This window comes from Tupaia chinensis, unplaced genomic scaffold (assembly GCF_000334495.1).
Source record: "Tupaia chinensis unplaced genomic scaffold, TupChi_1.0 Scaffold000146_1, whole genome shotgun sequence".
In the NCBI taxonomy this organism is placed as follows: Eukaryota; Metazoa; Chordata; class Mammalia; order Scandentia; family Tupaiidae; genus Tupaia; species Tupaia belangeri.
The window spans coordinates 3,057,670-3,085,651 of record NW_006159616.1 but is presented as its reverse complement, the minus strand read 5'-3'; the positions used below and the strand labels follow the sequence as shown (position 1 = coordinate 3,085,651).

Below are 27,982 nucleotides of genomic sequence, written 5' to 3'. Positions count from 1 at the left end.
AGTAAGACAAAACAAGTTGAAACAGTATCATTATAATTCCAAAAAGTGTTAGGATGTGCTTCTGTCCTCACCTGGGTTTTAATGTTTTCAGGATCCTCGGCTTGGCTATCCCGTTTTTGACTGGGCTTCCAGGCATTTTCCGCCTTTTTTAAATGTACATCCTCTTTTACAGAAACTGTGATGATCTTTCTGGGCTCTCTCCTCTGGCCAGGTTGAGATCTTCGTGGTCCAACATTCAGCAACTAGGACAAGAATATAGTATCTATTTAGAGTACTTACAATTTACTGTCTCTGACATACTGTTCAAGTCACGCCTGATGATCATGTCAAGTACTTTTACATGCATGAACCGAGGATTAGGCACTGAAGTTAGATATGAACATTTTGGATAGAGGGGAAAATAACTAAGAATACCATCAATGTGGGCTGGCCCCAGAGCTTAATGGTTAAGGGAGCTAGTTCCCACATGGCTGGCTGACTGTGGTTCGAATCCTGGCTCTGGTGGCTTGAAAAAAAAAAAAAAAACACACCAGCAGGACCAGCAGGTGGCGTGATGGGTGCTGGACTCTAACAGGGCCAACTGTGGTTCGTGTGTCAGACATGGTGGCTTGCTTTCTCACTTTTTCTCTCTCTCTCTAGTCAAATTAAAATAAATAAAGTTAAATAAAATAATTCTTTTTTTAAAAAATAAAATAATTCTTTAAATACACACACACACACCAGCAATGTATGCATGTGTGATCACAATCCTGATGGGGTGAAGAAATGGAGAAGAAGGGATTGTGGCATGACTACATCCCATTGTAAGTGCACATGCACTCTGGCAATTATAAACAAGTTTTTTTAAAAAAGCCATCAACATAATGTTCTCCACTACAATTTCTGATCCTAAGGGCCTATGTGAGACAACATGATGGAAATAATGACTGATAAAGCTGCTGTTTCTAACAAGAAAATCTACTAACTGAAACTCTACATTTTACTGGTTGCTTACCTTTGTTCACTTCCCTAACTATGGAACCTCACAGGTAGCAGTCATCACACTTACAAATCATCAAAAACTGGTCTTCTATACTTTTAGGGTAAAATGCTACCACCACCTCATCACTGCTTCTCGACAGTGCTGGCCCCGCGCACAGCAGTCAGGTACAGTGCACAGTGAGCTGAACCCCACGTGACTGACTGCAGAATGGATCCTGGCTTGAGTGCCTTGAAAAACACACTAAGTGTGAGTGCATACGTGTGTGACCAAAATCCTGATAGAGAAATGGAGGAAGACAGATTATGGCATGACCACACCCACTAAAGGGGAGGTGTGCTGTCTCTGTTTTTCTAGTGAGTGCATATGCCCTCTGGCAATTAATTAAAAAAAAAGTTCTCTACAGCATTGACACTCACCCTTACTGCAGATCATAATGGATCCCTCTAAATTTGCTGTGCCCAAAATGCTAAAATAAGCCCTTCTTATAACATTAGTAAGAGTTGAACTAAACTACTTCCTGAAAAAAGTCTTCCTCTATTTGTCAGCTCTCTGTATTGCAGGATCCCTGCTATGCTTATTCTGTTAAAACCAGCGTGCTAGCATGTCATAGTGGTCACCAAATTAAGTGCTGTTACTGCAAAAGATATTTGGGTAAGTTAAGATGCATTTCGTGCATCAAAATACTCATACTAGCTGCTACTTTAAATGCTTGAAAATCAATTTTTTGAGATTAAACATTTGGGTTAATACTAAATTCTGCTGTCTCCTAGACCTAACTGTTCTGTTGACAGCCTTTACATTTTAATTATTTTTAATTCATAAAAGAGTGCATGTGTGCACATGCTAGAGACAGACAGACAGATAGACACACCCTCCACAGGGCCTGGTCATGCCATGATCCCCTTTCTCCAGTCCTCCAACCTGTGGGATCTTGGGTACTTCACATACATGCACAGCATGTTGCAAGCTAACCAGACCAGGGTTTGAACCACAGCTGCCATGTGGAATGTGGCTTCTCTTGAGCATAGATTACCACTGTGCCAAAAAACTGGCTCAGTCTTTACTTTTTTTTCCCTAGTCTTTACTTTTGATACATCATTTTCTAAATTCTGAGCAATTCCTCAAAAAAAAAAAAAGTATTTCAAGTCGAAAGCAGTGAAAAACTTCCTACTGGACACAGAGATCAGTATCATATCTTACTCAATGCCTCAATACCGTCCTTTTAAATTCATAGAAAGCTTCAAAGGAGGAAGTACAGATCTAAGTTATTATTTTTTTATTTTATGTTTCATGGAGAGGTTTTTGTTATAGGGCAACTGACAGAAAGTGAGAAATCACCCCCCTCCCCGGGGGGGTGGGGGGGATGGCCATGCCGCAATCCCTTCTCCTTCATTCTCCTCTCAGGATCTTAGGCACGCACACACATGCACCCAGCGTGTGTTTAAGCCACTGGGTCTGGGACTCGAATCACAGTTGACTACGTGGGAGTCAGCAACATAGCCATTACACTAACTGCTGGTCCTCAGATGTAAATGATTAAAAATAAAAAAAAATAAAAAAAATTTAAAAAAAGAGAAGATAGCTTCTAGGCAAGACATGGACTGAGGCTTTGGCCAACTGGCTTTACGCCTATATAAAGCGATCATTTCTGGAATTTTTCCCTTAACTTTACCATTTGCCCAACTTAGAAATGGTAATAACAAGGATGCATCAGGTTCAAACATTAGAATTTCCAGAAACTGACAAAAATCTTGTCGAATGCATCCAGCTGTGGATACAGAGAATAAGAAGATTTCAAACTATTTGGAAACATTTAAAAAACAAATCAGATAAACCCAGGACTATCAAGTACAGTATAACTGAAGGAAACAAAAGACGATCATTAGACTGGAAAAATACCAACAGAGAACAGTTGCTAAGCCAGACAATATTACAATAAGAACATTCATTTAACTTTGATATGGCAGTTCAGACCAAACAATTCTGCTATAAAAACGCAGTATAAACCAAGTACTGTCTGGTTTTATAATTCAGGTTATATTCTGACATTGACTTGAGCTGTTTTTTCCAAGGCCTACATAAATTTCAAATAAACAATTGTATCAAAAGACAATTAATTTCATGTATACATTTTTATAAAAAAAATTTGTCCAGAACAAATGTTTCTGGATATAATGAAAGGAAATTATAAATCATATGAACATCACAGTATGCATATTTGAGATAAATCAGAAAATGTCCTTTTCCAAAAACTAGTGCAATATGCTAAGGAAGGTATCTTGAGATTTGAATCCAGACTATGACAGGTATGATTTATGCCACATCTCTTTATTCACCCCAGGAGAAATAGGTGTAAATTTCAAATGAGCATCAAAGCGATACGAGAGACATTACTAAGTAGGTAACAACAATGTTCCAAAGGGAAAAGGAGTTTTGAAAAGACAATAAACTGTTAGTGCAGAAGAAAAAATAGCTGAATTTAAAATCCATGTGTAAGCTCCCAAAAAGGTAAATTTAAAAATTATATTTGTATCTCTTGATATAACTGATATAAAACATTCAGAAATATTTACCGAGTATATTGAGTCTTTGATAGTTTTTTTATTTTAACTTTATTTATTTTAATTCGACCAGAAAGGGAGGGGAAGGAGGAGAAAGAGAGAGAAAGAGAAAAAGCAAACTGCCAGGTCTGAGACTCGAACTATGGTCGGCCATGTGGGAGTCCAGCACCCTTAGCCACCATGCCACCTGCTGGCCCCAGTTCTTGATAGCTTTGATATACTTGTAAGTTCTTAATATATTTAATTAATTTCTAGCATTTTCATATTTACGCTCTGGGAAGGAATTTATTTTCTAGAACATCACATTAAGGCCTGGAATAACTGTGGTTCTGTGGAGAAAAGAGGCAGATTAAGAGACAGAAAAACTGGACTCTTGAATCTAAATCTGCTACTTACAAGAAAAGGTATTGTGAATTAAGTCTCTTTGCTGAGTTACAAGAGTCACTGTGAGGATCACAGCATGTGAGGCACGTAAAAGGGTCTTAAAACCTACGTAAGGTACAGTCATCCATACCAAAGGACTAAAGGGAATTTTTAAGTGATATGTAGATCTAAATATTTCACATCCCTTTCTGCACATGAAAAATGTAAAGCAATTGTTAAATTTATTGTATCCTTCCAAAGCAGCACTATATGATGAATGACTATCATTTACTAACTACAAACAAAGTCTAAGGTCCTATGTTAATGGTTATGGGATATCCAAAAAGAAATGAAGCCTGGTCTCTATGCTTGAAAGACAGATGATTTGATTAATGGCTAAAGGAAGAACTTTATGGTATACTATGCTCAACATCTACAGATGTCAACATTAAAATGAAGCATCAACATTTGGAGTTGGGGCCATATGGTGGGACAGCTGCCTAATGCACTGTTCTGTGAGGCTGATCTACATGGGAAGGTTGTGAGCTTGCATCCCAGAGACTCCCTGAGTACAACGGGTATGAGCATGCCCATGATATGAAGCTGGTGTTGGATCATGGTTTCAAGAAGTTCTATGGGATGCTCTCCTTCTGTATCTCCGTTCATGGAAGAAATACATAAATACACTTTTAAATTAAAACTGGGTTTTGCTGAGCACAGTGAAGCATTGTCTAGGTATCCCAGATATGAGGAGGCTAACGTGGGGGGATCATGAGCTCAAGGCCAGACTGGGCAACATCAAGAGACTCTATCTCTAAAACGAACAGAACAAAACAAAACAAAACAGAAACATACTTGGGGGCTGATTAACCTATGAGTCACAATTGTTTTCAAGCGAACTGTTAAATTTATATTTTTTATCCACACTCATGTGTCAAAATTGTGTCAAATACAATTTGTTTTAGAATTTAAAATATCTTGCTCTTATTCAGAGATTATAACCTTAAATTCTTCTGCTCACTGAGATAATAAAAACAAAACATTAGAATCAGTATTGCTCCTAGTAATATATATTTTTAAGTGATAGAGAGTGCTGCACCGTTGACTGGGTCTCATCAGGCATGGTCCCCTTTTCCCAGCCAGCTAGCTCTTACTGTTCCTGGGCACCCAGTGTGTTTTCACTGTGACCCTGGGACCTGCACCTGCGGTCATTTACGCAGTTCCCAGCCTTGCAGAGCACCTACATCACCTGTGCCACAGTGACTGGGCAGCAATGGCAACTTAAAAAAGATTATATTGTTGCTATAGGGTGCATATGCTCACCAGTGAGAGAGAGTGAGAGAGGGAGAGGGAGAGAGAGAGGGAGAGAGGTAAAAGAAAGAAAGAACCCCCCTACCCCCAGGTTGATGGACACACTGCAATTCCCTCTCCTCCAAGTATATGCACTGGGTCCAGGACTTGAACTACAGTTAGCCATGTGAGATTCAGCCACCTTAACCACCATGCTGCTGGCTGGCCCAGCAATTTTTAAAGAAGACACACAATCAGGTGTTCCTTCTAAAGAAAAAAGAGAGATGAATGAACTCAGGAAACTTCGTTGCTCCTAGGACTTTTATAACAGACCAACCAATCTCAAAGTCAGTTAAATCTGAAGGAGCTACTAGTGTAGGTCCATAGCTCCTCTTAAGGTATTTCTTTTGGAGTTCTTTCTGATCTCTGTAAACAGGTTATAATTATAGTAACATCACTGCCAAGTAATCTGATTAAAAATAACAACAAAGAAATATTTCCTGGGCATTGTCAATAGATACACACTTTACTGTCCACTGAAGGGCATTTATGTTTGAAAACTGTATATAGTTGCAAATAACATTTTAAAACAACTGCCAAACATTAAAAATGATTTCTAACAAGTCTGTTGCAGGAAAATTTATACTAGAAGTCGTGGCTACCTAAGTCTATGGAATTAACTACTACGGAGCATACCTAGCAGTTTTTACTATCAGTGGGTGTTAATTAAGTATAAGCCAATTTGGACAACTGGCAAAAGTTGGTATAAAACCAGAAACAACAAAGGATAGGGGCTATTGCTTCTCACCAAACAGTATTTTTTCTTTTTTTCTATGGTAGATATTTATGTCTATAACATTCCCATCTGTATCTACATCAATATACTAAAGTAAGCTGGGCAAATTAAGTAGAGAATACTTGTTAGGAGAAAGATCAAAAAGTAACTACTCACACGAAGGTTTAACATATTTCCTCATCCTGAGAGATTACCATGATCACAATTTCACTTAAAAACTAACTTCTAACACATAAATGAGTTATTTAAAGAAAGTAAATTAAATCATTACAGCTGCTGCATTGTGGAGATAACATAAATTCTAGATCCTGTCTCATTTCTAGTCACATTACTTTGAACCAGAAGAACGCTACCTGATATGTGCAGGCGTACAGAAGAGTGAGCAAACACACACTGTGATAAAGTCAGTTTTAAAATTCATTTTCTATTTTCAATATAGGTTGAGCATCCCTGATCTGAAAATCTGAAATCTCAGATGCTCTAACATCTGAACTTTTGGAGCACCGATACACCACCATAAGCAGAAAATTCTACTGTGGTGGATCACAATCAAAACAAAACCATGGTATAAAATTACCTTCAGTCTATGTGTCTAAGATATATGTGAAACATGGACGCCTTTTATGTTTAGACTTGGGTCCTATTCCCAAGATATCTCACTATATATATGTGAACATTATGAAATATGAAAAAAAGTTCAAAATCCAAAATTCTTTTGGGCCCCCAGCATTTCAGATAAGCGATACTCAAACTGTACTTTAAAAGAGATAAGGTTTATTTTCAACTCAGAGTATTTCCTTTTATTCTGTAACTAATTACTAGCAAGCAATGAATAGCAAGGTGGAATGAAAAGTGACAGTATATGTGGGAAGAGGAGATGGGCCAATACCTTGCGAGTGACATGTGAACAAAATTGAGCAATTTGATAACAACCACAGATACTGTTCTAATCCAAATGGCAACAGTATTATTTCAAATGTCCAGGAAAACAAAGATATAAGTCAAAACAAATATAACACAAACATAAACCTACAACATTAAAAAAGTGAAATAATACTTCAAAATGTATAAAATGATTTCTAGAAAGCTGCTTCCCAAGACTTTCTGGTGAGGTATTTCAAGTTTTAGAAAAATCTTAATTTAGCATTTAAAGAAGATAAAGGTTGAATTTCAAATCCGTGTGAGAACATATTATCACATATATACACAGAGAACTTTAAAATGCTGATGCTTACTAAACAATATACTTCAAGTTAAGGAGATTTTCTGTAGGTTTTAAAAGCCTTCAACACAGAGTAGGCATTCAATTATATTGAATCAGCTTGGATGTAGGCAGATAAAATCAAATAAGTTAAGTCTCTACAAAATAGTGATATGTTTTCAGACTGTGAAGTCTTATTTCAAAGCAGGTTTCAAAAGTTGCCATTCCAGAAATAAAAAGGTGATGGGAAAATAGAAAGTGTCACCTTATATAAAAATTATTTTTATAAGCATAAAATAGTCTTAACAGGGTGATCTACAAATGTACATCAAACTTCAAGCCCTCTATGCCATCCTAAACTGGGGAAAAGAGGCAGTTTCACGTCACTGGCAACTCTCCCCCACGCCCTCCCCACGTCCACAACGCGTGGACGAGGCAGAGCCTGCCCGATCCTGCACAGTGCAGCGCCCTCGCTTAATCCAGTGGTGATGCCCCTTCCACCGCTGAAGAGCCTGCCCCTGGGGTGTAAGGCAGCCTGCAGTTTAACAACACTGCACTCTTTTGTACATGTGTTCACATTTTGACTTCACAACCTATAGTTAATAAGAACAAAACAGAAAATACAATACCAAAGACTATTGTTTAAAAAAAAAAAAAAAAGGATTCAGCGCACCCCTAGAGGCAGGCTCTTCAGGGGTGGGTGCGACATCGCCAGTGGGGTGCAAGTTGGGGCTTTGCTCTGTTCCAGAATTGGCAACCCATGCCTGCTCTGCACTTTGCAAATCTGTAGAAATAAGACAAAGAGATAGCAATTAGCTGAATATCATTGGAGATCTGTAGCATATGAGGAAACTTCGAAACAAAACAGGAACCCTACCAAGGTTAGCTCTATTTCTAAATCTGTTTGCAGATCATTTTAACTAATGTATTTAAGTATATTTACATGTATATATGTGTGTGTATGTGTATATACATGTATACATAGGTATACACATATATATATGTATACATAGGTATATACATATATATGTGTGTACATAAGTACACACACACACATGTATACATAATGGGTTGTTGGGAAAGCCATGACGTATTTTTCTATGCAAAACCTAATATATACATCCTGACAACTTAATATATACCTCCATGTATACATAGTTATTTTAAAATCAAGGGCTGTACCCGCACCTGAGTGGTTAAGGTTAAGGGAGTTGGATTCCACTTGGCTGACTGCAGTTTGAATCCTACCCTCCTGCCCCTAGTAGTCTGAAAGATATGCCAGGCACATGCTCATGTGTATTCAAGATCCTGAGAGGATGGAGAAGTGGAGATGAGACTGGGGCATGATCATGCTCCACAAAGGGGTGTTTTCTACTTCTCTCTCTCTGGCAAGCACATGTATCTTCTGGCAATTAAACAAAACAAAACAAGACCAATTAATACAGACTAGCTTCTTTCAAGTGACAACAACTCCAGTATATTTTTTATTTGTTTTAATATTAGGATGGAAAGGATAATCTTCAACTCTTCTAGTTCTTCTTCTTGATTAGAGGAATCAACGAATAAATGCCGTTCACTTGTCATTAGGCAAGATGTCATGGAGTCTACGACAATTTGGAACTAACTGGGTCGTAGGGAACTTGCACTTACAGGTACACCTCTTCCACCAGGTGTCTGCCTTCCAAAATCGGCAAAGGCTGGAGTAAAATCTGGTCCTCGAGGCAAAATTCGAGGATCCAGAGTTCGCATTGGCAATTTGGGTTGGTTGATCTGCATGAAGAAACAAAAGAAAGCTTAACATACACCATCCAGAGTACGCGGTCATAAAAGCTTTCAATGAAAAGTTATGTCAGCTGAAACAGTGAACACTGACTGCCGAACCACTAAAAGTCAAATCGGAACCACTGTAACTTCTAGGTTAGCCTTAGAGCCATTAGGACAGCAATGGTTTTTCGTTTTCTGGGATCAATTAGGCTTTCAGTTCCCAAGGAGAAGCTACACACAATCAGTGGACTAGCTTACTCACTAGTTAGGAATGGTACAAGAAAAGTTATTTTCAGATCTTCTGAACTAGAACCAAATTTCTGGATTTTTAAAAAATGATATTTACTCAGGACATCAGAGCATTCGCCAACAGGAATCTTGCTAATGCTCACTTTGGTTCTGATGCAGCCAACTTATGGTTAATAAGATATGTACTGGGACTAGCAGTTAGAATAATGGCTATGTTGCTGGACTCCCATGTAGTCGACCGCAGTTCGAGACCCGGACTCAGGGGCTTAAACTTATGCCGGGCGCATGTGCATGCATGCCCAAGATCCCAAGAGGAGAATGAATGAGAAGGGACTGCAGTGTGGCCATCCCCCGCCCCCAGAGGTGATTACTCGCTTTCTGTCTCTCTGTCTTTCTGGTGAGTGCACACGCCCTATAGCAAAAACCTCTCCAAAGGAAAAAAAAAAAAGGTATGTGCTATGAATGGAATAAGTCTCAAAAAGAGACATGTTTCGTGTAGAATGACCCATTTAAAGTTTCACTTTGTCTTGTTAATGATATCGGACTCTGTGTAAGCATATATATAGTGATGGGCCCAGCAAAATAACGTAACTCAGTGAGAAATAAACTAATTAATGGCCAAAGTCAGAAACAGATAAGTACTAAGACAAGCAGAAATGTTTTCTCTTTTTTTTCTTTTTTCTTTTTTTGGAGAGGTTTTCGCTATAGGGACAGAGAGAGAGACATAGAGACAGAAAGCGAGAAATCACCCCCCAGGGGGGATGGTCACACTGCAATCCCTTCTCCTCCATTCTCCTCTCGGGATCGTGGGAACGCACACACACACGCCCGGCATGAGTTTTAAGCCACCGGGTCCGGGACGCGAACCGTGGTTGACTACGTGGGAATCCAGCGACATAGCAATTACACTAACTGCTGGTCCCCAAGCAAGAATGTTTTCTAAGAGGATAATCTAATTCATTGGATGTAACACTTGTCCTCTGAAATCCTGAAGTAGCCTCAAATTAGTACCATCATGCAGCCATTCCACTCTCATCTGAGCATCTGAGAGGGAGGACCTGCTGCTATAAGGAGGTTAAATAATGAAGATAGGGTGTGGGTAAGTGGCTGCTGGACATCCACAAAGGAGCCATCTCTCATTCAAAACAGTTAACTTCAAGATTTTAATGAGGGATATAGTTTTTCTTCAAAACAAAAATACTTCATGCTTAGTCACCAGTACTGGTTCATCTCCAATTTTCAGGAAATTACTTCAGCATGAATATATCTGACTTAACTCCTTTAATAAACACACAACACTGACTACACTCATTTTTTGTGTGTACCACTGAGGTCAAGTGTAAAGAGGAAGGATTCCTATCTATCTGTACAGGATTAGGGACTATAATTATTCAAAGTGCCAACAAGGGACTTTTTTTTTTTCTTTTTCTGGAGAGGTTTTTCCTATAGGGTGCGTGCACTCGCCAGAAAGAGACAGAGAGACAGAAAATGAGAAATCACCCCCCCCCACCCCAGGGGACAGCCATGCCGCAATTCCTTCTCCTCCATTCTCCTCTTGGGACCTTGGGCACACATGCACACACGCCTGGCATGAGTTTAAGCCGGGACTCAAACTGCGGTCGACTATATGGGAGTCCAGCAAAATAGCCATTACACTAACTGCTGGTCCCAACAAGGGACATTTTGAGATTGACAGGGAGACTTCCAAAAGTTTGTGGAGGTACGGTCTGGTGGTACAGTCATCGGAGCCAACTGAATTGCAGTCTTAGACACACGGGTGTTCCAGAAGTATAGGTTCAAAACCTGGTCAGCCTGAAAACACACTGTGTACATGCACAGGTGCCTAAGACCATGGCAAGCTAGAGGGCCAGGAGAAGGGGGTCATGGTACACGAACTTCAAGAGAGTGCACCTGTGTCTTGCTCTCTTCACCATAAATAAAATAAATGAACTTAATTAGAAAAATAAGTTGCAGCACACATGGCTATTTTACAAAACAAAACAAAACTGATAGAAAAAATCAGAATTAAAGCAAAAGTTTACTTGGAGCAAAAAAAGTTGACACCTGTGCATCGTTTTTTCATAATAATATATTTGACAGGTGGTTTTTAAAGACCCCCTCATAAAGTATTTGAATTATGTTGACCCACTTAAGTTTCATCTCTCAAACACCTTCTGAGGTTTCCGATCTGTCCTAATGTCACTATTATTCACAGTGAAATTCTACAACGGTGGAGGAAAGAGCTCCATATCAATGCATCCATGTTCTGCCAAGCAAAAACACAACTTTCACATCTCTAGGAAACAGCATAATAAACAGATAAATGATACATTTAAAAAAGAATCACCCCTCAAATATGGGCCAAATCCCAACACCACTATCTGTTAAGAAAGCTAAAACTTAACACTGTTTAAGAAAAATAATTCTTCAACGTGCTTTTAGCTAGATACCACTTAGTCTATCCTAAAAACTGCTTGTAATTCATGCATTTCCACTGATAGTTAAAAATCAACTTCCACTAAAACCCCCAAGTCCTCCGAGCATGCAGCTTACCTTGTCCAGAACCACATCACTGATGGGAGGCAGGCCCTCTGGTTTCTGTATACAGGCTGGCATAAACTGGAAGTCCAACAGAAATTCCCTGTCATACTGTTTCTTGCCTTCAGTATCACTAGGCTTCCAGGATTCTAGAAAGAGGGATGTAGGCAGACAACTGTTTATAGGGCGCTACTTACATGTCCTGTAAGAATATGAACCAGATACCAGTATTTACTTTACTTCCTGATTAACAAACTAGAAACCAAAGGAAACACTAAAGCCAAGTCAGAAACTATCATGTAAAGATTTAAAACTCTCACTTGTTTTTTTTTTTTACCACTTCTGGATACCTCTGGATAGTAAAATAATCTGAAGCAACAGGAACCACTTCATACATACTAAGCCACCTTTGGCCAGGGTACATATGATAATCGTCATTAAATAAACTACCAAGCCTTTAAAGACTTCAGAAATAAGGAATTTAATCTTAGCTTCAGAGAAAAGAAGGACGGGAGATAGCTCGGAGATAACACAATACAATGTGATGCTGGACATACATGGGAAGGTCCTGGGTTCATATCCTAAAGCCTTCCTGTGCATAATCATGACCCAGGGCAGCCGAGGAGCTTGGTATGAATATCCCGTTTGCAGGCACCTGTCATGGTCTTTCTCTCCCATGGAAAAAATAAACCTTTCTAAAAAAGGTACTCTGGTTATCATCTTGGAAATTTATTGCCGAGAAAAGAAAAAGGTGAAAGAACACAAAACACAAAATCGACTTATAATAAAAAGTACAAGCAGCTAAATATAGATTTTTTTTCCCTACTTGCATTTTAAAACAAAGAAAATAAAACAATGTGCTTGTTTGCTGAGCCAGCGAAACTCGGAATGTACCTGTCTTTTTCTAGATATCCTGATGTTAAATATACTCTTAGCTATATACTCTTAGATATAAATATATAGATATATATATGTGTGTGTGTGCATATATATGTATGTATACATATACATATATACATGTATATAAGCTAAGAGTATATCTATCTATCTATATCTATATTAGGTTTTTGCCATAGGGCTCATGCGCTCTCTTGAGAGAGATGGAAAGGAAGAAATTGCCTTCATGTATCCAGTGTAATTTTCAAGCTGCTGGCTCCAGGACTTGAACTGTGGTAGACCATGAGGGAATCCAGTACCTTAACCACCACGCCACCTGCTGGCCTGTCTTAGTTCATATTTTTTATATAAATTTTATATTAGATTTCTATCAAAGCATGTACTTTGCTAATATTAATTGAGCTATCACTACTCAACTCTACTCTCATATTAACTTGGAGAATTTGACAATATAAGCAAGTCACAAGTTTTTCTTTTGAGTAACAAAACTCAACAAAAGGCATCAGATCCTTTCATTATAGCAGAATGAAACCTCCTAGCATTAGTGGTTCTTAAGGTTTAGGTAACAGACTAACTGACATTCTTGGAGAATTTTGCAGATGTTTTCATTCACATCCATACTACCATATATTTATTAAAAAGTAGAAGGTGGGGCTGGCAGGTAGTGTGGTGGGTGAGGCACTGGATTCCCACACAGCTACCCATGGTTTGAGTCCCAGACCTGGTGGCTTGCTTTCTAACTTTTCCTCTCTCTCTGGTAAAATTTAAATAAATAAACAAATAGGCAAAATTAATTATTTAAAAAAAATAAAAGTAGACAGCTTGGGCTGGCAAGGGCATGGTTAAAGGTGCTGGATTCCCACATGGCTGACCATGGTTCGAGTCCTGGACTAGACGACTTGCTTTCTCACTTTCCCTTTCTCTCTGTCTCTCTCTGGTCAAATTAAAAAATAACAACAAATGGAATTAAATATATATATATATATATTTTTTTTTTTTGAGAGGTTTTTGCTATAGGGCCCATGCGCTCACCAGAGAGACAGAAAGCGAGAAACCACCCCCAAGGGGGGATGGCCACATGCAGTCCCTTCTCTTCCATTCTCGTCTTGGAATCTTGGGCACGCACACACACATGCCTGGGGGGAGTTTAAGCCACTGGGCATGTGACACGAATCGCGGTCGACTACATGGGAGTCCAGTGACATTGCCATTACTCTAACTGCTGGTCCCAACGATCATTATTACCTAATGTGAGTATTATGGGTTTCTATTAAAAAAAAAAGTAGACAGCTTATTTGAGATTTAAATTTTCATTAAAAAAAAAAAAAAATTCCAGAGAGCATGTACACTTGCCAGAGAGGAGGAGGAACGCATCCTTCATGGGGCATGGTCAAACTTCAAGCCCCCTCCTCCATTTCTCTGTCCTTTGGGATTTGGGGCATGTACTCACACACACCCACATGTGTTTCCCAAGCCCCCAGAGCCAAGACTTGAATCACATAATCGGCCATGTGGGACCCAGTATCCTTAACCACTAGGCGGCAGGCTGGCCCTGGGATCTAAATTTTGAATGGCCTTTCCTGGTCCCACCAAATGTTGCTGCTGAATATTATACATACTAAAGGCATTCTATCAATTAAGAGTTGGGATCTCTAAGTATGTACTATTTTCTCGCAAAAGTGAATGATAAAATATAATCTACACAGTTCTAAAAATAAGTAACAGTATCTCAATTTCCTAAAGAAGGATTGAGGGTAGCTGCAAGTGCTTGGTGATGTGGTTCAAGCCCAGATCTTTAAAAGCAATTTCAATACATTTAGTCCTAAAGTTAAAAAGAAAGTTTTACAACAGCATAACTTGTAAAATTTCATAAAGTCCACTAATAAAGAGTTTACTGGTAGTGAAAAGAGATCAGTATGTTAAAGTGATAAGTACAGGTCAATGCTTTTCAAAAACTTCTTTCAACAACCATAATAAGAAATATAATGGTTTCATGACCCATTACAAACATAAAACACTTACATAACTGAAATAAAAGTTTCTCAAAAAAAAAACCCACCCTTGTGTCATGTAATACACTGACGTTTTTTACTATATTCTCCTTTATTAAAATGTTGGTTGTTGGGACCAGCAGATGGTGTAATGGTTATGTTGCTGGACTCCCATGTAGTTGACCACGGTTTGAGCCCTGGATCTGGCAGCTTAAAACGCATGCTGGGCGCATGTGCATGTGTGCCCAAAATCCTGGAAGGAGAATGGAGAAGGGACTGTAGCATGGCCAGACTTCCTGGGGAGTGGTTTCTCACTTTCTGTCTGTCTCTGTCTCCCTGGCAAGTGCATATGCCCTATAACAACAACAACAAAAAAACCCAAAAAACAAAAACTCTCTAAAAAGAAAAAAAGTTGGTTGTCATTAAAAAAAAAAAAAGTGCTGATGTACCGAAAGAAAAGGAAAAAAAAAAAAAAGCTGGTTGTCAAGTCAGGTAGTGGCACGGTAAGAAATGACTCACATGGGAAAGGTCATGGGTTCTCAACTCTAGACCGGCCTAAGTATGCCTCTGACCATGACCTGGCTCACTGAGATTAGGGGTGAATTTTAGCATGAGAACCCTCTTGGGAGTGCCTTTCTGTCTCCTTCTCTCATGGCAGACATTAACATAAAATGTGGGTTGTGGGCCAGCTAGGTGACATAGTAGTTGAGGTGGCTTGGTCTTATTTGGCTAATCATGCAGTTCGAATTCCTGACTCAACAGCTTGAAGAAAGTATCAGATGTATGTGCATGCATGTCCAAAATTCTAAGAGGAGAATGGAGGAGAAGGTACTGCAGTGTGGGGGCTGGCAAGTGGCGTGGTTAAGGGTGTTGGACTACCACATGGCTGACCAGTTTGAGTCCCAGACCTGGTGGCTTGCTTTCTCACTTTCCCTTTTCTCTTCTCTCCAGGATGAAATTGAATAATAATAAAAAACAAAATAAGATAAAATAAAGTGGATAATTAAAAAAAAAAGAAAGAAAGAAGGAATTACAGTGCAGACATCCCCACCAAGGGTGGTGGTTTCTCACTTTCCTCTCTCTCTGTCTGTCTATAGCAAGCACATCTGAAGTATAGCAAAGACAAGGAACCAAACCAAACCAAACCAAACCAAACCAAAACAAACCAAACCAAAACAAACTAAACCAAAAAAAAACAAAACAAACCAAAAAAAACCAAAAAGAGAGCTACCCAGGAAGGTAGGGATGAACTTACCTGGTTTAAATGAGAATGTGACCCCATCACCAGAACTATCGGTGGAGCCTGAATTAGCATCTATTCCTTCACCCTCAGAAACACTCTCAGCACCATTACGTACAGGCTCGGTGTCTTCTCCATTTTCTTCCACAGTTTTTGCTTTTTTTAGGTCATGGGGGTCTCTTTCCGTATGAAACCCTTGGCTCATTTTATCCTGTTCAGATTCAAGTACTTTGTCAACTGAAAACTCCTCTTCAGCTTTGGGCTAAAGCACAGTAAATAAACAGAGAAGTTGTATTTTTTTATATACGTAAATATACACAAAGACATCTACCAACCCACTCAAAAACCATTATCCAAGGTAGGGATGTCCGGGTACAGCATATGGCATTAGAGTACTACGTTTTCTTTAAAATTGGAAAAGGCAGACAATTCGAATAGCCACAGAAATGCCTAAATGTGAGATCAAGGAAATCTAAATGCACCCCAGGTTAGAATCGAGAATGGAAAGAACTGCTAACCTCAGAACGCGATGCTCATGAAAGAGGCCTAGTCAGAACCTAAAGCACACACTCTTGCTCCACCTAGAGCTCAGCAAATGTAAGAAGAAACAGTTTTTTACGCGTTTCTTTTTGGTGCTATCTTCTAGCTGTGGAATAGAGAACTGGGGAATAGTTCAAAGTATCGAAGCCCTATAAAACTGGTCATGTCTCATTCGACAAGGAAGTCAGCTGTTAGTTAACTCTGTTTGTTTATGGGTACTTAGGACTTTCTGAGGCTGTGATCTCATACAAGGAAAAATCACAGAGAGGGGCACAACCCGTCTTCCTGGGAAGAAGTCGGTTTCTGGAGTATGAAGACTATTTTTAAAGGCAAAAAAGAATTGAATTTATTCCTCAGATTATTTTTTACCATCCTGCTGTCAGATATCAAATAAAAACAGCTTTCAAGAAGTCTCAAGAACTACCAAACTCATTGAGGAAAAATTCTCCATAAACTTTAAGTCTCTTTCTTTCTCATGAAGGATAAAAACACCCTGAAAACAATCTTTTAAAATAAAAAGATTTTGGGAAGAGTGTTGGAGTCAGCAGAGGCATAGCAGTTCCATCGCTGGACTCCCCACATGGCTGACAACAGTCTGAATCTCGGACCCAGTGGCTTGAAAATTACACCAGGCACATGTGTGTGCGTGCCCAAGATACCAAGAGGAGACTGGAGAAGGGATTGGGGCGTGGCCATCCCCCCGGGGGATGATTTCCCACTTTCTCTCTCACTGTCTCTGTCGCTCTCTCCAGCGAGCACATACATCATAAGGCAAAAACCTCTAAAAAGAGTGTCATGTATACCAGGAAGTGATTAACTCCCATTAATTCATGAAATCATGTTTTCAGAAAAGTTTGGCCAACCCCTGGCATGGTGGTTAAGGTGGTTGCATGGCATGGTTCAAGTCTTGGACCTGGCAGCTTGAAAATCACATTGGGCACGTATGTGCAAGCCCAGAATCCTGAGATAAGAGACGGAGGAGAAATTGAAATGTGGACAGCCCTCCTACTATGGGGGGGGGTGCTTTCCTGCACGCTCCCTTTCTCTCCAGTCAGCACCCACACCCTCTAGCAAATTAAAAAGAAAGAAAAAGAAATGTAACAAATCCTACTTTGTTACATAAGAGAATACAATAGATATAATGCTAGTAAATTTTCTTCCATTATACATCAGACCATGGAAAAGACATTAAATGGTATGCAAACAGCTACAAAACCATCTTCCTTGCCCCATCTCCTCTTGGTAAAGACAGTCTATGGAAACCATCAAAAGAAAGACATAAAATTCTAAGAAAACAAAGTCTGAAAACTTCTTTTTATAAAACATGGCAGAAAGCCAATACATTTTAAATTTGGAGAAAAACAGATCTCCACATTTGAACCATCAAGCAGCAGCCTCACTTTTTAAAATTTCTTATTCCACTATAGTCTAAATTAACTCATCATGGCCTTATAAAAACATCTTATAATTAAATACAGATTGTCAAGAAGATCTTTAATAATCTGGGGCATGAGTATGTAAATGGTATTTAAACTTACTACACTCCACAATTACATGGAATTCTTATTTAGATCCTGTAGAATGTGGGGAAAAAATCTCTTTTAGAGAATAAAATATATTGGGTCCTCTTCTCTGTACCTAAAATCAACAACGGAAAATCTATCTCATATAAACAGAGGGTGTATTACTTAGAAATTAATTTCTAACTGGAAAAAGTAGTACAAAGGGACCAGCAGATGGCGTAATGGTCATCGTAATGGTCGTGTCGCTGGACTCCCATGTAGTTGACCACGGTTCAGGTCCTGGACTCAGAGGCTAAAAACTCACACTGGGTGCGTGTGCATGCATGCCCAAAATCCCGAGAGGAGAATGGAGAAGGGATTATGGTGTGGCCATCCCCCTTGGGGAGTCATTTCTCGCTTTCTGTCTGTCTCTCTGGCGAGCACATGTGCCGATAGCAAAAATCTCTCTTAGAAAATAAATAAAAATAAAAAAAGTATAAAGGATTTGTTCTATGAATAACAAGCATGTCCAGTCACACTATCATAAGGGACATTTTAAGAAAATCAACAACAGAATTTAGAAAGCTGAATTTAATGTTAAAGATTACTTTTCTTTCACAGCAGGATTAAACCCTATTCACCTAGTCTAAGTGTTTAGCAAAACAGTTCTTAAATTATCTGCTGAGAAAACCAAATTGCAGAAAGAGAGCACTTTATTGGCGAGACAGTCAAAGGCGCACTTTCTTGCGGGGGGGGGGGGACTTACTTTTTTTTTAAAGTTCATGTCTCTCTTCCACAAGTGACAGAGGCACAGAGAGAGAACCCGTAACAGGGCACTGACAATGTGATCCCCCCAGCCTTCGACCAGCTCTGAATCATGAACTAGCATGTACCCAGCATACCCAGGGAGGTCTCCAGACTTGAACCTGAAACCTCCATATATGGGACTGCCTTGTAGAGCACAGCACTTCACTGCTTTGTCACCATCTGGTGCCTGTTTGGTGTTTTCTTCAGAAAGGGTGTCTCTCCCTTGAGGCCCTCCTGCCTCAGCCTCTCAAGTCACAGGCCCATGCCCACACACTCGGCCTCTTCAGGTAGGTCAGAATAAAACCGGGTCCCCTGTGGCTTCACCTGCTCAGCAGCAGCATCCAGTGCCACGTGCTAAGGCCAACCTTTACAGGAACCTACTGAAGGACAAGTTTACTTGAAAAAACTGACTTGCCTAACGTGGTCACTTTTTAAAGTGTTAGAAAATTTGACAACTGTGTATTTAACAACTGATGAGATATAAAATTTTAAAATAAATGTTAAGGTGCCTTGACCAGCAACTTAAGGTGAATTATATCTTTCACATTATTTTCTAGACTGTAATTTAAAAATAAGATTAAATATGCATAATGATATAAAAACTCATTATAGGGGTAGGACAGTGGTACAGCAGTAAGAGGTGGCCTGCAAGGCCTTCCCATAGGAAGGTTCCTGGCTCAGGTCTTAAACCTCCCATAACATGCTGGGCTTGCATGTACCCAAGATCTAAGACTGGGCAAGCTAAGGCTGGGGGTGGATTATGGTATTGAGATCTTGCTGGAAGTCTGTCTGTTTCATACTCAGAGAAGAAATAAAACTTAAAAATTAAATTTGCTATTAAGTGCATGTGCTTTCTGGAGAGAAAGAAAGAAAGCACCCCCAGGACGATGGCCACTCTGCAATTCCTCCTCCTCCAGCCTCTTCTTAGAATTTTGGGCATGCACATACACGTACCCAGTGTGTTTTTCAAGCCACTGGAGTTGGGACTTGAACCATACAGACATTCAAGTGGGGTCAAGCTGCCTTATGCACCATGCTACTGACAGGTCAAAGTGAAGGATTAAAGAAATGTATATATACTAATGTAAAACCTAGAATAGGCCAATACCTGAAAAACATTCCCATGTCTGAGAAAATAATCTGAGAGGGAAAGTCTGGGCTGACCCCATAGCACAGTGGTTAAGTCCTGTGTGGAGAGAACTAGATCCCACATGGCTGAAGACAGTTCAGGTCCTGGTCCTGGTGTCTTGAGAAACATGCCAAGTGTGTGTGCATGCGTGGCTCAAATCCTGACAGAATGAAAACTGGGACTGTGGCAGTGATACTGGAGGGTGTTATCTTTCTCCCCTCCTCTCTCTGGCAAGAATACACACACTCTAACAATACAAGAAAAGAAAGAAGAAAAAGAGAAAGCTTGACCAGGGGAAATGAAGACATGGCACCCAGTATTCACTAAACCACTCTACCAAATGCTCAGTATTAGCAAGAGCCAGGGACTAGAATTTCTGAAAGAAGTTTCTATGCAAATGACCAAATATTTTGTTGTTGTTAAGAGGTATGTGCACTTTCCAGAGAAACCGAGACAAAGGGAGAAGAGAAAGCATTCCATGTGGAGCATGGTCACTCCACAATCCCTTCTCCTCCAAGATCTCTCCCCACTTTCAGAATTTCTGGCACACACACGTTTCTCACCATCAGGCCCAAGAACCGAACCACACACCTGGCCATGTAGGATCTGGGTGCATTAATCATCAGGCCATGGAGCTGACTCTGATCAAATACTTTTTAATTTTACTTAATTTTTTTTTATTTTTAAGTTTATTCATCCATTTCTTCGAAGAGTAAGAGAGATAGAAAGACAGCACTCTCAATAGGGTCTCGACACTGTGACACTGTGGTCCACCTTAGCCTTCGGGCAGTCCTGTATCACAAGCCCACGTACACCCAGCATAATTAGGGAAGTCTCCGATACAAACCCAGAACTTTCCCAGGCGGGCAAGTGCACAGTGCATCATATTTCACCGCTGTGCCACTCTCTGGCCCTCTTATTTTAAAAGTATTAAGCTGAAAAAAAAGTGAGGGGTCAGCAGATGATGTAGTAGTGATATCTCTGCTCCCTCATGACCGACCACAGTTTAAGTCCCAGAACCGGTGGCTTGAAACTCACACTGGGCACATGTGCGTGTGTGCCCAAGGTCCCAGGAGGAGAATGGAGAGAAGAGACTGCAACTCATCTCCCCAGGAGGTGATTTCTCATTTTCCCTCTCATTGTCTTTGTCTCTCTCTCTCTCTCTCTCTGGAGAGTGCATGTACCCTAAGACGAAAACCTTTACTAGAAAAAAAGTGACTCATTCGTTCAAAATGAATCTAGAGTGTTACAACGTTTCAAGAATAACAAGCTGATGAAACAGTCTGATAGCCAACTGTGGCTTATGGGACAATTCTGGCTCACCACCTCTTTTTGCACAGCAAGAAAGGTAAAAATGGTTTTTGTTTTTACATTTATAAAGGTTGAAAACAACTGGAAGAATATTTCATGACATATTTCAAATTTCAGTTTTTATAAATAAAGTTTTACTGGAATACAGCTCTACTTTTTAAAAATTTTAACATATTGTTGTTGGCAGTTTCTGACCTACAGAGGCAGTGCTGAGGAACTGTTATAAGGATGATGCAGGTAACAAGAGTTAAAACAGTTATACATTGCATGTTTTTTTGGTGGAGGGGAAATTTTTGCTGTAGGATGTGTGCACTAGCCAGAAAGACAGACAAAAAGTGAGATATCACCACCCAGGAGGGATGGTCATGCCATAATTCCTTCTCCTCTATTTTCCTCTCAGAATTTTGGGCATGCATATATATGTGCCCAAGCATGAGTTTTAAGCCACCGGGCCTGGGACTCGAACCATGGTCAACCAAATGGGAGTCTAGTACCTTAACCACTATGCAACCTGCTGGCCCCACACTCTGGATCTTTAAAGACACAAGTTTGCTGATCCCCAATGCTAAAGAACAGGATGAATATCTGAAAGCATAAGAGTGGTGGCCTATCTATTTAATATTCAATAATATCTAGAAATCTAGCCACAGAGCAAAGGAACATGAAGTATAGCAAAAGGAAAGTAATGAAAACCAGCTGAATCTAAAGAAACACCAGTTTATGAAGCTCTTACAGCCATACCAGGAATGTATGTGACTTTCCTGCCTCTGGAAGATACTTTACTCTGTCTAGGAGCAACATTTTCTGGTTCAGATGCAAGGAAGCTGCAACTATGTGCACCTCTATAACTTACTGCCAGACCTTACCCTTGAGAGCCACAATGAAACCATACCTATGCAGCACTTTAGCGGTTGCTATGGGACTAACTGTGACATCAACAAAGTATCATGAAAGAGCAGTGGCAGGACAGGGAGTAATGAGAGGTTACTGTTAACTGCTTGAAAAGGGTAAGGATCATAACTAGCTAGAAAAGTCTTATGAAGTAAATGCATTTAAGTTACCTTAAAATAATTTTTACATTTTAATAATTCAAACCATTAATAAAAATTATTTTTAATCAAGTATATATAATAATACTTTTAAAAGAAAAAAAACCTATATTCAAATTGTACTAGTCTTCATTGATAAGCTTTAGTTTATAAAACTATGACTGTTGAGAGCCAGTCCCATGGCCTAGAGGTTAAGAGAGCCAAATGCCACATGGCTGACCACAGGTTCGAGTCCTGGCCCCAGTTGCCTGAAAATCATGCCAAGCACATGTGCGTACATGTCCCAAATCCTGACAAGATAGAGAGTGGAGGTGAAAGAATTTTACTATGACCACGTCCCACTGGAGGGGTGCTTTCTCCTCTTCCCTCCATCTCTGTCTCTTGGTCTCTTTCTGGCAAGCACAAGCACCCTCTGAAAAAAATGGAAGGAAGGATGGATGGACACATGGACGTACAGACTTTACTAAAATATATCGAATGGTTTCTACCACCTGACTAATGAGTATTTTAAGAATTATTTATTTAATTTTATTTACTTATTATTATTATCTTAAAAATTTGACCAGAGAGAGAGAGAAAGCATGCCACCATCCCTGTGACTTGAACCACGGTAGGCCACATGGGAGTCCTGCACCTTAACCACCATGCCACCTGCTGGGACATGAGTGTTTGTTGTTGTTGTTGTTGTTGTTTTTTGAGACATTTTTGCTATATGGCATGTGCGCTCATCAGAAAGGCAGAAAGGGACAGAGAGACAGAAAGTGAGAAATCACCCCCCCAGGGGGAATGGCCACACAGCAATCCCTTCTCCTCTCAGGATCCTAGGCACGCACATACATGCACCCGGTGTGAGTTTAAGGAACTGGGTCTGGGACTCGAACCACGATTGACTACGTGGGAGTCTAGCGACATAGCCATTATGCCAACTGCTGGTCCTCAGCACATGAGTATTTTTAAAAATCTCTCCGTTTTTATTCACCAGATTATTCTAACAGGTTAATACAAAGAAAAACTTAACTGGGAGAGGGAGTTGGTAACCAAATGTCTGCCACTTTGGTAGAGGTATTTGAAACAAAGACAAGAGTTCAGTTACATTATGTTACTAAGCTTCTGAATAATGAGACAAAAAAGATTTTTTTTTGACTTTCAGAGAAAGCGAAAGAAAACAAGAAAATGCTTGCAAGAGAAAAAATTACCTCAAATGACCTGCAGATAACACCTGGGTTACTGGGTATGTGATTTTTTTTTTTTTTTTAATTTGCTATAAGGCACTTATGCTCAAAAAAAAGAAAAGACAGAGACAGAGAGAAGGAGGAAGAGAGAAAGTGAGAAATCACCCCCTGGGGGGATGGCCTTCTCCACTTTTTTGGGATTTTGGGTATGCACACATAGGCACCCAGAATGTTTTTCAAGTTGCCGGGGATCCAGGATTTGAACTGTTGCAGTCAACCATGTGGGATTCAGCCACCTTAACCAAGGCATCACAATGGGCTTGGCTTCATGACATTTTACTATTTTTTAAAAGAGGTCTTTGCCCTAGGGCCTGTGTGCTCACCAGAGAGAGACAGAGACAGTGAGAGAGAAAGCAAGAAACCATCTTCCAGGGGGATGGCCATGCCATGATCCCTTCTCCTCCTGGGATCTTGGGCACGCATGCACACACTCCTGGCGTGAGAGTCAAGCCACTGGGTCCAGGACTTGAACCACAGTCAGCCATGTGGGAGGACAGCGATGTAATAGCTATGACATCTGCTGGTCCAGCTTTAAGATATTTTGAAATAGTAAACTCATTATGCCATAGTAGAGGTACAAGGGGAAAAATAAAAATAGATTAATTTTAAAAGCAATATTAGAATGATTTCTTTCATATTAAGGCTGGATCTAAGCAGTGTTAGCTGTTAAGTCCCTACTTAGATTCGTATGACCAAAGTAAATTAAGTTTAAATTCACTAAAACTTATCTGATGCAGAAGGAAATGTATGAGCATATTTTAAATTGTGCTTAAAAGACATTTAGAATTGGGAAATCATTTTATAGAAAGTTGATCTATCCTATCTAAATTCAGACTAAAACATAATGATGTAACATGAAATTGTTTGTGAATCTCATTATCTCCTTTGAAGAGCCACTGTTCCAGATACTGCTTGTCTTTACACTTTGTCTCTTTATCATCTGATGAAGGTGAACATTTGCAAAGCCTACTCCACTACACTCTGACTAAGCCGTGAGGAGTTCACAGTAAGATGTTGCCATTTCTGGATGCTGTAGAGCAATTTTGGTCTGCAGCAAAATTTGATTTCTTATACCTACCCCTTTACTTCCACCACCTGGTAATACAGTTTAAATGGAGGCTCTACCAAGGGACTTGCAATATTAAAGTTATCTTCTGAATGACTTTCTCAGACTAGGAACCATAGCACTGTTAACTTAAATACGATTGAGACCAACTGATATACTGGGGTGTCAGAAAGTCATGTTGCATTTTTGCACAGAAAAACTATGTACTTTTACTGATAACCCAATAGCTCAGCTATAGAGAAGCACATCCCTAATAAAATGTTCCCAGGTTAGAAGAACTGAGAGATCTTTTATACCAAGATTTCTCTTATAACTATTTTTGTTGTTAGTAACTTTTTCTTTTTTTTCTTGCTAGAGGGTGCATGTGATCATGAGAAAGAAAAGAGACAGGTAGAGAGAGAAAGGAGAAAGCACCCCCCCCACAGGAATGGTCACACACAACCCCATCTCTCCCATCTCTCCCTCCTTACAGGATGTAGGCACCCACATATACATGCCCAGTGTTTCTCAGGCTGCCAGGGCCTGGATTTCATTCATGACACTGTTCATATGGGATCTAGCTGCTTTAAGCACCAAGCAACAGATCTGGTCCCTTAATAACTGGGTCCCTTAAGTTCATGAGTTTGTTTGTTTGTTTGTTTGAAAAGAATTATTTATTATTGTTTTAAAAATTTTCCTACAGGCACTCATACTCATCAGAGAAAGAGAGAAGGGAAATGAGAAAGTAAGCTGCCAGGTCTGGGACTCGAACCACAGTCAGCCATGTAAGAGTCCAGTGACTTAACCATCATGCCACCTGCTGACCCCAAGATCATGAGTTTTTAAAGACTCTCTAAGTGAAACTTACCTAAAACAACCATTTTGGAGATTATTAATTGCATATATCACCTTATATATGTGCTAAATTATTATTTTTTTTGAGAGGTTTTTGCTGTAGGGTGCGTGCGCTCGCCCGACAGAGAGAGAGAGACAGAGAGACAGAAAGCGAGAAATCACCCCCCCAGGGGGGATGGTCACGCCGCAATCCCTTCTCCATTCTCCTCTCGGGATCTTGGGCACACACACACACACACACACACGTGACTGACGTTGAGTTTTAAGTCACCGGGTCCAGGATGCAAACCGCGGTCGACTACCTGGGAGTCCAGCGACATAGCCATTATGTTAACTGCTGGTCCCTGTGCTAAATTATTATGCTGTGTGCTATTTTAACGCTTTTGGGAAATGAAAAATAAATTTTTTAAAGAATTATTTTTCTTAACTTTATTTATTTATTTATTTATTTATTTATTTATTTATTTTAAAGTGGACCAGAGAAGGACAGAGTGAGAGGGAGAGAGAGAAACAGAGAGAGAGAGAGAGAGAAAGCAAGCTGCCAGGTTGGGACTTGAACCTAAGGCAGGAACCACAGTCAGCCATGGTGGGAGTCCAGTGCTGTTAACCACCATGCCACCTGCTGGCCCCCCAAAATAAAGTATGTTCTTTAGAATAAAACTCCTGTATGGGCTGGCAGGTGGCATGATGGCTAGGTGCTACAGTTGCACGTGGCCAATTGTGGTTTAAGTCGCAGACCTGGTGGCTTGCTTTCTCAGTTTTCCTCTCTTCATCTCTCTGGTCATGGTAAAAAAATAAATAAAATTTTAAAATTCTACTGTAAATAGACTTGAAAAAATTAGGCTTTTGGGTCAGTACGTGGCATGGAAGTTAAGATGCTGGATCCTGGGCCAGCAACTGGTGCGGTGATTGGAATGCTGGACTCCCACATAGCCGACTGGTTCAAGTACCGGACGGACCTGGAGGCTTGCTTTTTCACTTTCCCTTTCTCTTTTTCTCTCTCTGGTAAAATAAAATAATAATAATAATAACAAAATAAAATAAATAATTCTTAAAAAAGAAAAAAGATGCTAGAAACAATGCTGGGCCCGTGTGTGTGTGCGCACACTGGCCCCAAATCCCCAGACAATAGAAGAGAAGGGACAGTGGCCTGGGCATCTCCCCTGGGGGTTATTTCTCAGGTTCCCTCTCTGGCAAGTGAATATGCCCTATAGCAGGGGAAAAAAATAAGGCTCTTAGCTTGATATAGGAAACTTTACTTGGAAAACAAAATCCTGAGAAAGGTGTAAAGCCACATCTATCTTACGAAATGGCACCACCTCCATGAAGATGAGTTAGGCAGACTTGCTGCTGCCTCTTACCTCCAATTCTGCCTCTAATACTTCTTCAGTGGTTCGGATTCGATCTTTTGGTTTCTTCCATGTCTTTGGTGCAGTCATAGCTGTTTGAGCTGAAATACAAGATCAGACCCGTTACCTGCGACTGCAAAGTCATCCGAAATATTAGATCTAAACAATACCTGTTTTCAAATTCCGCAGGACAAAGGGGCTTCACCTGCACCGATGGTTGGAATATTCAGCAAACAATGACGGAGTTGTAGCTCAGAGATGATCATGGCAAATGTCTTAGGCACAAACTCAGAACTTTACAACCAGGGCTGACTCCTCACTTGACTGGTTTAGTTTGTTTTTAAGAGGTTTTTCCCTTAGGGCACATGCTTACAAGCCTTGGAGGGGGGTGACAGTGAGAGGGAAAGTGAGAAATCATTCCCCATGGGGGATGGCCAGCTGTAACCCTTTCTCCTCCATTTTCTTCCCAGGACTGTGGGAGTGATGTGACCACTATGTTATCTGCTGTCTCCTGTTTTATTTTTTCATCAGATTTTTTGCCAAAAGGTGTGTGCACTCACTGGAGAGCTGTAACCCTTTCTCCTCCATTTTCTTCCCAGGACTGTGGGCACACATGCACAGGTGTCCAGCGTGATTTTTCAAGCTACCAGGTCCAGGACTTGAACCATGGTTGGCCATGTGGAAGTCGAGTGATGTGACCACTATGTTGTCTGCTGTCTCCTGTTTTATTTTTTCATCAGATTTTTTGCCAAAAGGTGTGTGCACTCACTGGAGAGAGAGAGACAGAGAGTGAGAAAGTGAGAAATCACCCCCCAAAGGGGACTGGCCATGCCAGTCTCTTCTCTATTTTCCTCTTGGGATTTTGGGTATGCAGGCACATACACTCAGCATGATTTTCAGGTCCTAGATCTGCCAGTCAGGGGTGTGGGAGTCCAGCACCTTAACCACCAGGCCATCTGCTGGCCCCTCCTTTTTCAATTGTGAAGACATACCTAGCTTATAATTCAGGGTGTGGTGAGTATCTACATAAGAAAACTGACTTGTGAGGCAATTTCAAGTTTGGATCTACTTATTTTAACCAAGCCATTATTCAATATAAAATGTAAGAGTGATGGCCCATCCTGGTGGCTTAGTCAGTAACACACTGAACTGCAGTGCTGATGGCACACAGCTGACCTCTGGTACAGACCCCTGGGGTCTGAACACGCTGGGAAACATGCTTGGAGCCTGTGCATATGCCCAAGATCCTGAAAAGATGGAGGAGAGGGGAAAGGGATCACAGCAGGAGGAG

The 27,982-nt window shown here is 40.2% G+C and overlaps 1 protein-coding gene and 1 long non-coding RNA gene across 14 annotated transcripts in view; one reads left to right on the top strand and one right to left on the bottom strand.

Moving 5' to 3' along the window:
• Nucleotides 1-27,982, bottom strand: part of EIF4G3 (eukaryotic translation initiation factor 4 gamma 3) — a 418,798-nt gene that overhangs the window by 111,957 nt on the left and 278,859 nt on the right. For all 11 annotated transcript variants that reach the window (XM_027770593.1, XM_027770592.1, XM_027770595.1 and 8 more), the window contains 6 exons: nt 26,704-26,792; nt 15,888-16,134; nt 11,760-11,893; nt 8,844-8,963; nt 7,867-7,977; nt 72-242 (listed from right to left, as the gene is read on the bottom strand). In XM_027770593.1, coding sequence (XP_027626394.1) covers nt 72-242; nt 7,867-7,977; nt 8,844-8,963; nt 11,760-11,893; nt 15,888-16,134; nt 26,704-26,792 — 872 coding nt within the window. The remainder of the gene's footprint in view (nt 1-71; nt 243-7,866; nt 7,978-8,843; nt 8,964-11,759; nt 11,894-15,887; nt 16,135-26,703; nt 26,793-27,982) is intronic.
• Nucleotides 22,109-27,982, top strand: part of LOC114007245 (uncharacterized) — a 41,052-nt gene continuing 35,178 nt past the window's right edge. For all 3 annotated transcript variants that reach the window (XR_003548871.1, XR_003548870.1, XR_003548869.1), the window contains exons 1-2: nt 22,109-22,168; nt 23,361-23,441. This is a non-coding gene — a long non-coding RNA (uncharacterized LOC114007245). The remainder of the gene's footprint in view (nt 22,169-23,360; nt 23,442-27,982) is intronic.